The sequence below is a fragment of the Oryctolagus cuniculus genome, chromosome 16, assembly GCF_051225735.1.
Source record: "Oryctolagus cuniculus isolate XC-2025 breed Fujian yellow rabbit chromosome 16, ASM5122573v1, whole genome shotgun sequence".
NCBI lineage: Eukaryota > Metazoa > Chordata > Mammalia > Lagomorpha > Leporidae > Oryctolagus > Oryctolagus cuniculus.
In genome coordinates, this window is record NC_142882.1 from 89,074,661 (window position 1) to 89,084,946 (window position 10,286).

Sequence of the window (10,286 nt, forward strand, 5' to 3'; positions counted from 1 at the left end):
CCTGAGTTGTCTTCCCAGGCCCAGAGCCGGCCGAGCGCGTGCCGTCCCTCCCCGGGGATGGACAGACCCTGGGTGCCTCCCCCTTCCAAATCCCAGAGCCCCCCTTTCTCTGCGATGTCTCATCCAGAGCCTCACACCTCCTGCTCCACCCCCCCCCCCCCCACTCCGAGCCGAGAACCCTCCCCAGGGGCTTCCCTGCTCCGGCTCCCTGGTGCCCGCCGGCTGTCTCCCAGGACCTGGCTGTTGTCCTCACCGGTCCTGGCTTCAACTAAGAAATCCTGGCGGTCACTGCTGCCGCCTGCTCTGGAACGGCAGGTGCCGAGTCGCCCTGTTACAGAGCAAGGCGTCTCCCCAAGGCTCAGGCTCGGTGAGCGGGAGCTCGGGCCAGGCGACAGGGGTGAGTGAGTTCTGTCCATGTCCTTCCTCCTCTGGCCCCAGTGCCTGCTGGGAACTGAAGGGCTGGGCAGGCTCCCTCTGACAGCCCAGGCCCGAAACCTGGCTCTGGGCTGGCTGCTGGGGCCGCTCTAGGGCTCCTGGACTCAGAGACCAAGACGGCCGAGCTGGCGGGAACATGCCTGGCTGGGGCACACAGCAGGGGCCTTGGGGCGACCGGGAAGGCCGCTCTCCCAGGAGGCCGTGCAGCGGGTGCCGGAGGAGGCCAAGGCCACCTGTGTAGTTCAGATTCTCTCTGAAGTCTGACTAATTTCTTATTGCCCAGGAAATGGGAAAGTGACCTCGAGAGAAAGCCGAGGCAAGATGGCTCCTGGCTTGAGCCGCTGGCCAGCCCTGGCCAGCACGGGAGGCCCCTGGAGACTCACAGGGCAGGGTGCAGGCTCGGCCCGAGGGCTGCAGTGAAACCGGGAGCACTGGGAAAGCCGCTGACCCTCGGGGATGTGCGGGGGTCAGCAGGGGGCACTGGAGGCTTCTGGAACCAAAACAGGAGCCACCCGCACCTGGCTGAGCGCTCGTCATCAGAACTGGACTTTGGCCCCAGGCGGACCCCTTAACAACGGGACAAACAGTTTGAAAGCAACCATTTCCCTCCTCACTGCGTTTGCCCAGGGCCTTGGGCCCACGAGAAAAACAAACTTATTTTGAACACCGAGCTGCTAGCGCACCACGCTGCCAATCATTAACCTCGCGGAGGCGCGGCCGGCTCTTCATAAAGCGTGCGCGCTGCCCCGGCAGCATCGGCCACTGCGCCTCCGCCTCTCCCCCAGAGAGTGTCCAGCGCCGACAGCCGTCCCGCCAGAGATGCCCGCAATCCCCGTGATCAGTCCCTGGCCGCTGCTGCTCCTGCTGGCCGTGCTGGCCGTCCAGGCCGCTGCCGCCGCCGCCGCCGGCGCTCCCCAGCTGTGGCACTGCGCGCCCTGCTCTGCCGAGAAGTTGGCGCTCTGCCCACCCGTGCCCGCCTCGTGCCCAGAGCGCTCGCGGCCGGCTGGCTGCGGCTGCTGCCCGGTGTGTGCCCTGCCGCTGGGCGCCGCGTGCGGCGTGGCCACTGCGCGCTGCGCCCGCGGACTCAGCTGCCGCGCCTTGCCTGGGGAGCCGCGGCCCCTTCACGCACTCACCCGCGGCCAGGGCGCCTGCATGCGGGAGGAGACTGCCGCCACCCAGCGTGCTGCCCCCAGCACCAAAGCTCCAGGTACCGCAGCCCCCATCCCCGGGTCCCTGCTCCTGGGACACAGAGCCCTTTGAGGCCTCGCAGGGTCTTATTCAAAACCCGCTGGGCCAGTGTTTGCAGCCGGAGCCCAGGCCGGGGAGGGAGATACAGGCGCCAGCGGGGGCCTCCTGGTGTGGTCCTGGCAGGGCAGAGGAGAGGAATGGGGAGGCCCCAGGGCCACCCAGCTTAGTGCAGAGCTGGCGAGGGCCTGTGCCCGTGGGGTGGCGTGGCTGCCACCTCCCTGCTGGCTCTGGGTGCCTGGGGAGGTTGGGGTGGGGGCTCCCCGTGCTGCCCCCACCCTCCACTGTGTGTGTCCAGAACCGGCTCTGTCACACAAGCCCTGTAAGTGGCGCCATTTCCAAGAACGGAGCGCGGCTTTCCGTGGAGTCATGGTGGAGGGAGCGGTCCCTTATGGGCCACTCCCTGGGACCCCTTGTGAGCTGCCGGGCTCCTTGTGTCACATCCTGTCTGATGGAGGGGAGAGCCAAGGTTCCAAGGCTCCCATCCATGGTGTCAGGAGCTGACCCCAGCCCTTGAGTGCCGTGCACATGGCTCCATGCTCCTCCAGCAGACGCTCCCCCCGTGCCGGATGGAGCCGGTCTCGCTGCTGGGTCTTTGCTCTCCCTGGACATCAGTGAAAGCGCCTGCAAAGGGGGCATCGGCAGAAGCCTGGGAGGGAGGGGACCTGGGGGCAGCGCGGGGCCTCCCCAGGGCTCAGGGCCTGTGTGTTTCCTCCCCAGAGCCCCCCACGGCCCCCCAGAGCGGGGAGATGACGGAGGAGCAGCTGCTGGAGCGTTTCCACTTGATGGCCTCTTCCAGCGAGGACGTGCCGGCCCTCTGGAACGCCATCAGCACCTTGAAGGGCACGGGGGCCCAGGAGGGCGCACCTGGCACAAAGCGGAAGGTGAGGCCCGTGCGGCGGGCGCTGTGCTCTTGGGGCCCCTGGCTGGGGTCGGCTGGGCTGGGGAGCTGGGGGCCCGGGCCCTGCTTCCTGGGCCTGGCGCCTGGGAGTAGGGTGCGTGGCCACCTCCCCGCTGAACGTTTCTCGCCCTGCCCTAAGCGCTGTGGCCGAGCACAGGGGACGTACACGCACTCTGGTGGACATCTTTCCGGGTGGGCTCAGAGGCCCCTAACGCATTCCGTTATTTCACAACCATTGTCGCCCTCTGGAGAACTTTCTCATCTCACAATCAGACTCAACCCAAACTGCTCCTGGTCACCTCCATCCACGTCGGTCGTCCGTGCCGCCACTTGGGGGCGACAGAGAACCAAAGTTGGAGCTGCAGGCATTCCTTGGGGCTGGGAAGGAGGGGTCCCTTCTGCCCAGGAAAGCCCAGGAAAAGCCCAGGACCCCACACCAGGAAGCGAGGGCAGAAGGAGGGACGCTGGTTCTCGGATTCTCAGGCTTCACTCGCTCGTGAAATGACCTTGCTGGTGGCAGAGGAGGGAGGTTCAGACCTGGAATGGTCTCCGTGCAGAGAGCGGAATGAAGTTCTCCGTGCAGAGAGCGGAGCCTGCTCTGAGTGGGAGGGGCTGCATCGTCGAGCAGGGGAGGGGCAGCGAGAATCTTCCTGGAGTGAGCCAGCCTCCTGCCCGGGGCTTCTGTGACAGGTGCTCAGACGAAACCCAGAGAGGGAGGAACCGAGCCCCCTGCGTTTGTCAGCTCAAGGCAGACTGGTGGCCCTCACTTTGCCGGTGGAAAAGCGGGTTCAGAGAGGGCACCTGCTGGCCCCCATGGTGCAGGGTCCCCCGGCCAGCTTCGGGCTGCCCTGCCCCGTCCTCCCAGCTGGGACGAAGCCTCTTGGACGGGTGGTTCCCTGGGCTGCAGGCTCACTGTCTCTTGCCCTTTGTCTTCCAGGGGCCCTGCCAACGAGAACTCTACCGAGTGCTGGAGCAATTGGCCAAGGCACAGCAGGAGGCAGGGGGGGACGTGTACAGGTTTTACCTGCCCAACTGCAACAAGAACGGCTTCTATCACAGCAAGCAGGTGGGTGGCCTTGCGGGCGCGTGCTCTTTCATGCGAGAATGCCACCCCAGTGCCCACCCCCCTGCACAGTGCACGTTTCAGGCTGTGGCCCAGCGAGGGCTCAGGCACTCAGCAAGCAGTGGAGGTGGAGGGCTCGTGCCTACCCTCAGCTGAGATCCAGCAGCAGGGAAACTAGAGCCGAGCTGGACCCGAGTTTCTGAGGCCTGACAAATAGTGCACAAGCCCCGCGTGCCGCGGCCTCCACCTAGACGCACTGGAGGCCCTGCGAAGCACAGGCCCTGTGGGTTCTATTGGGGGAAACTGAGGCATGGCTCTGTAACAGACGGAGAGTGGGGGGGTCACACTCAGGGCCTGCTCCTTTGGGGCAGGGCGCCCCCAGCACGGGGACCACCAAGCCGGCAGCTGTCACAGCACCCGCGTGGAGTCCTGGTGCCACGTGGTCCTCGGCCACAGCCTCCATGTTACTGTGGGCATCAGGGGGCTTGGTGACTCAGCTCCCCGCTCAGCTGACCCTGGTCCTTGCATTGCAGTGTGAGACGTCCCTGGATGGAGAGGCCGGGCTCTGCTGGTGCGTCTACCCGTGGAGTGGGAAGAGGATCCCGGGGTCCTTGGAGATCAGAGGGGACCCCAAATGCCACCAGCATTTTAATGCACAAAACTGAGAACGGCTGCAGCATGTGCTCCCCCACTATTTAAGTATCTGGTGTATTTATCCTCAGAACACACACTTTATATATATATTTGTGCATGTATATACATAGGGCTACTTTTTATACTCCACATACAACTTATATGTAAGGCTGTCAGTTTATTTATTCTCTGTAAGTTTATTTTTTCTACATAGTAACGTTTGCTGTATTAACTTATACAAGAGTACAGGAAGCACTTCTCATCGCCTGGGTGTAAATCCTGGCGTTGCGGCCCCTCTGGGTTTTCAGAGTGGGAAAGCAGTGCCCAGAGACGGGCGTGGAGCTTCCACGCTCCCTCCCGAGGCTGGGGATGGCCTGCTGCGTGCTGGGGGGTGGTGTGGACTGTCAGGACAAGTACAGGTGCCGCGTGCCTAACCCTGGCTGCCTGGGTGGACCCTGCTGTTACCCACACACGCCTGCCTGTTTGGAATAAACGCCCGCCCGGGCCCGTGCTTGTCACCGAGGACGGTGGAATCGCCTGTGGTCTTTGTTTCTGGGATCTCGCGTCTCTCACCCTCACCCCCGCCCTGCCCATGCGCGCTGGGCTCGTGCCATATGGGGGCGCCGTGGTCTGTGTGCAGAACTCCTTGTCCCCGCAGCCCCGAGCACCCCTTCCTGGGCCTCCACCTCTCCGCCAGTCCCCTGCCTCCCAGGGTTCTCAGCCCCTTCCCCGTGGCTTCTGGCTGACCCCCCCACCCCCCCGCAGCCCAGCCCCTTCCTCATCCCAGGGGCTCCCAGCCATGGGCCAGCTCTTGTTCCCCTGGCTGAGCCGTGCAGGGCTGTCTCTCCTCCCCGACATGCTGTGGCCTCCAGCCTCGGCTGTAATTCGGATCCCAGGGGTCTGGCCAGCTTCTCCCTCCCACAAGGCCCTACCCTGGTCAATCTCTTCAGGTGACACCACTCTGACTGGACCACAAAGTGCCCCACCTTTAGCCTTGCTGATAACACCGGTGGGTGTCAGAGAGACGGAAGTCTTAGAACTGGCAGAGGGGCCGTCAGTGCCAGGCCAAAACCAGGAGCCAGGACCTCCTTCCGGTTCCCCCGTGTGCGTGGCAGGGGCTGAGCATCTGGGCCATTGTCGGCTGCTTTCCCGGCTGCAGGAGCAGGGAGCTGGATTGGAAGTGGAGCAGCCGGGCCTTGAACCTGCACTCCGATACGGGACGCCAGCGCCGCAGGCAGTGGCCCAGCATGGGGCCAGCACTGGGCCAGCATTCCAGATAAGCTTCCCACGGCCACCTCTGCTCCGTAGTTGAGCCACCCAGCGACCAGGCAACCAACCTGTCAGAATCCCTCACGCTCAGCGTGTCCATCTTAGTTAGTGTAGCGGATCCAGGGCTACAGTCCTCCCACCGCCAGCCCACACTCTGTGTCCATCCCCATGGGTCCTCTAAACAGGCGTCTGTGCAGATGAGAACACACAGGAGTTCTCCCGCGTGAGTGCGCCTCCTAGTGGTCACACTTTGACCTTCCCCTTCAGAGGCCTGTGGGCTCTGAACAGCAGTGTCTCTCCTTGCACTGCCTCGGGCGCCGCTGCAGCAGCCCTAGGGGCCAGGACACTGGTCTGGATGGGGCAGGGGGTGCCTCTGCCCTTGTAGGCGATCAGCAGAATCTCAGGGCTCAGCGCCCCAGCTTCACCAGGGCTTCCCACGTGGCCGATGTCCACCTGTCCCGTCCCCGTCATGGTCACAGGGCACACTGCTTGTGTAAGTTAGGCTCGTGGGAAGAGGTGCTCCAGTGAGACACAGGGTGAGACGGGGTCTCCTTCAGGCAGACACCGAGGCTTCCAGGCCCTGTCGCTGGGCGGTGGGCTGGGAGCTCCCAGCCCTGAGCTCGCCCTCATATTTCCGCACTGTCTCCAGCTTTGGAGGCCGCTGTACCTGTTTGCCGTGGACGTTTGAAGGCCTTATCCGTGCCTCCTGCAAGCACCCCGGGGTCATATTTTGGGCCTCTGTTGCCTCGGCAGGCTGTGCCTGCCAGGGCTCTCTCTCTTGCGGGGATGGAGCTGTTAAATCTGTGGGCTCATGCGTTCCCGAGGCCTGCAGGCCAGGGCCCGGGCTGCAGCTCAGGTCCAGCGCTGCCTGCTGGAGGCCTGGCTACTGCCTGGGGAGGAGGTTTTCACCCTGCTCGTCATTCAGCCAAGTGGCTGAGGCCCGCCCACGCCGCAGAGAGCCATCTGCTGTACCAAGTGTACTGATGTCAACGGGAACCCCTCCCAACACCCACACAGAAGCATTGGAGCGTGTTTGATTGCCCCCGGGCTCCTTGTCAGGTTGACAGGCAGCATTAACCTTCACAGCCAACATGCACAAAGTGTAGTTCACGGGAGATGCAACCATGGAAATGCTCAGCTAAAACTAGAGGAGGCAGGAAAAGGGGGGAAAAACAAGGAATAATGCAAACAGAAATTATTTACAAATACCATTGATTTCAACAAAACGTTCTAAACGCAACAACTAGATGACAGAGGTCGTCAGAGTGCTTGAAAAAACAGAACCAGGGGCCGGCGCTGTGGCACAGCGGGTAAAGCCGCTGCCTGCAGTGCCGGCATCCCATATGGGTGCCAGTTCGAGTCCCGGCTGCTCCTCTTCCGACTAAGCTCTCTGTTATGGCCTGGGGAAGCAGTGGAGGATGGCCCAAGCCCTTGGGCCCCTGCACCCATGTGGGAGACCCGGAAGAAGCTCCTGGCTCCTGGCTTTGAATCAGTGCAGCTCCGGCCGTTATGGCCATCTGAGGAGTAAATCAGAGGATGGAAGACCTTTTTCTCTCTGCCTCTATAACTCTGCCTTTCAAATAAATAAGTAAATCTTTAAAGAATGAAAGAGGAGCAGACTATTTGTTGCCTGGGGGGATCCCACTTTAAATATAAAGACTCAGGTTAAAGACAAAGGGATGGGCGTATACAGCAGGCTGACAGGAATCAAAGAAAGCAGGATTTCATACAGGGCAAACTTCACACAGGGGAAACAACCACTTTTTTAGAAATATTTTTATTTTTTTTAAAGATTTTATTTATTTATTTGAGAGGCAGAGCTGCAGACAGAGAGAGGGAGAGACGGAGAGAGGTCTTCCATCCGCTGGTTCACTTCCCAGATGGCTGCAACGGCCGGAGCTGAGCTGATCCGAAGCCAGGAGCCAGGAGCCAGGAGCTTCTTCTGGGTCTCCCACGTGGGTGCAGGAGCCCAAGGACCTGGGCCATCTTCTACTGCTGTCCCAGGCCACAGCAGAGAGCTGGATAGGAAGAGGAGCAGCCGGGATCCAAACTGGCCCGAAGGGGACGCTGCTGCTACAGGTAGAATCTTAGCCTGCTGTGCCACCACGCTGGCCCCAGATGATCACTTTTAAACAGAGATTTACATAATAAAGCGAGGATTCACTCAAAAAGGCGGAACAGCCCTAACAACAGGACATCAAGGTAAATGGGGCAAAACCTAGTAGACGTGAGAGGAGAACTGGACGGACCCCCGTGGGTAGCTGGAGACACAGAGCTGCAGCCGCCGCCCCGTCCGCCACCCGGATCCAGTGGGCGTGCACTGCACACACCTCTGCTCACGCTCACCCGGGGCCTTGCGCGGGGCAGCCTGCGTTCTGGCTCACAAGCACGACACAGCACGTTAAGGCCAATGGATGCCACACGTGTTCTCTCTGAGATGACGGCGAGTCTAAGCGGGAAGATCTGGTTAGGGTTAGGTTTAGGGTTAGGGTTAGGGCTGGGGTTAGGGTTAGGGTTAGGGTTGGGGTTGGGGTTGGGGTTGGGGTTATTAGGGTTAGGGTTACGGGGTTAGGGTTAGGGTTAGTTAGGGTTAGTTAGGGTTAGGGCTAGTGTTAGGGTTAGGGTTAGGGTTGGGGTTGGGGTTGGGGTTGGGTATAGGGCTGGGGTTATTAGGGTTAGAGTTAGGGTTAGGGTTAGTTAGGGTTAGGGCTAGGGTTAGCGTTAGGGTTAGGGTTAGGGGGTTAGGGTTAGGGTTAGTTAGGGTTAGGGCTAGGGTTAGGGTTAGAGTTAGGGTTGGGGTTGGGGTTGGGTATAGGGCTGCGGTTATTAGGGTTAGAGTTAGGTTTAGGGTTAGTTAGGGTTGGTTAGGGTTAGGGTTAGGGTTAGGGGGTTAGGGTTAGGGTTAGTTAGGGTTAGGGATAGGGTTAGGGTTAGAGTTAGGGTTGGGGTTGGGGTTGGGTATAGGGCTGCGGTTATTAGGGTTAGAGTTAGGTTTAGGGTTAGTTAGGGTTGGTTAGGGTTAGGGTTAGGGGGTTAGGGTTAGGGTTAGTTAGGGTTAGGGATAGGGTTAAGGTTAGGGTTGGATATAGGGCTGGGGTTATTAGGGTTAGAGTTAGGGTTAGGGTTAGGGTTAGTTAGGGTTGGTTAGGGTTAGGGTTAGGGTTAGGGGGTTAGGGGGTTAGGGTTAGGGTTAGTTAGGGTTAGGGATAGGGTTAGGGTTAGGGTTGGGGTTGGGGTTGGGTATAGGGCTGTGGTTATTAGGGTTAGGGTTAGGGTTAGGGTTAGGGTTGGATATAGGGCTGGGGTTATTAGGGTTAGAGTTAGGGTTAGGGTTAGGGTTAGTTAGGGTTGGTTAGGGTTAGGGGTTAAGGTTATTGTTAGGGCTAGGGCTAGGGATAGGGTTAGGGTTAGGGTTATGGTTAGGGGGTTAGGGTTAGTGTTAGGGTTTGGGTTAGAGTTAGGGTTAGGGTAGGGTTAGGGTTATGGTTAGGGATAGGGTTAGGGTTAGGGTTATGGTTAGGGGGTTAGGCTTAGTGTTAGGGTTTTGGTTAGGGTTAGGGTTAGGGTAGGGTTAGGTTTAGGGTAGGGTTAGGGTTAGGGTTAGGTTTAGGGTAGAGTTAGGGTTAGGGTTAGGGTAGGGTTAGGGTAGGGTTAGGGTCAGGGGGTTAGGGTTAGGGTTAGGTGGTCAGGGTTAGTGTTAGTGTTAGGGTTAGGGTAGGGTTAGGGTTAGGGTAGGGTTAGTGTAGGGTTATGGTTAGGGTTAGGGTTAGTGTAGGGTTAGTGTTAGTGTTAGGGTTAGGGTAGTGTTAGGGTTAGTGTAGGGTTAGGGTTAGGGTTAGGGTTAGGGTAGGGTTAGGGTTAGGGTTAGGGTAGGGTTAGGGTTAGGGTAGGGTTAGGGTTAGGGTTAGTGTTAGGATTAGGGTTAGGGTTAGGGTAGGGTTAGGGTTAGGGTTAGGGTAGGGTTAGGGTTAGGGTTAGGGTTAGGGTAGGGTTAGGGTTAGGGTAGGGTTATGGTTAGGGTTAGGGTTAGTGTAGGGTTAGGGTTAGTGTTAGGGTTAGGGTAGGGTTAGGGTTAGGGTAGGGTTAGTGTAGGGTTATGGTTAGGGTTAGGGTTAGTGTAGGGTTAGTGTTAGTGTTAGGGTTAGGGTAGTGTTAGGGTTAGTGTAGGGTTAGGGTTAGGGTTTGGGTTAGGGTAGGGTTAGGGTTAGGGTTAGGGTAGGGTTAGGGTTAGGGTAGGGTTAGGGTAGGGTTAGGGTTAGGATTAGGCTTAGGGTTAGGGTAGGGTTAGGGTTAGGGTTAGGGTAGGGTTAGGGTTAGGGTTAGGGTTAGGGTAGGGTTAGGGTTAGGGTAGGGTTATGGTTAGGGTTAGGGTTAGTGTAGGGTTAGGGTTAGTGTTAGGGTTAGGGTAGGGTTAGGGTTAGGGTAGGGTTAGGGTAGGGATAGGGTTAGGAGTTGAGGGCTGAATCCACAGCCACTGCCGCAGCCTCTGCCTTCCTGGACGCTGGGCAGCCTGGGGCCATGCCCGTACTCTTCTCTGTGTGGGAGGTGAGTTTTTGCTCGTGATCTCGTGATCTTAGGGCCGTTGGAAGTTAAATCCCGAGAGGACAGAAGGTGGCTGGGGAGAAGGGCGACTCCCAAGAGCTCCGAGGGTCCAGCTGGGAGGCCAGCGAGACAGGCCGAGAACCGCAGGGCAGGAGGAGCCAGGCGGGCGCAGCTCCCCGGTGCTCGCTGCCGGGGGCG

General features: G+C 59.7%; 1 protein-coding gene across 1 annotated transcript; it reads left to right on the forward strand.

The window, feature by feature from the left end:
* Positions 1-1,174: 1,174 nt before the first annotated feature.
* IGFBP1 (insulin like growth factor binding protein 1) lies at positions 1,175-4,800 on the forward strand. The gene is made up of 4 exons (XM_002724212.6): positions 1,175-1,642; positions 2,401-2,564; positions 3,519-3,647; positions 4,178-4,800. The coding sequence occupies exons 1-4, from the start codon at positions 1,255-1,257 to the stop codon at positions 4,307-4,309; spliced, it is 813 nt and encodes a 270-aa protein (XP_002724258.3). The 5' UTR covers positions 1,175-1,254; the 3' UTR covers positions 4,310-4,800.
* Positions 4,801-10,286: the final 5,486 nt, after the last annotated feature.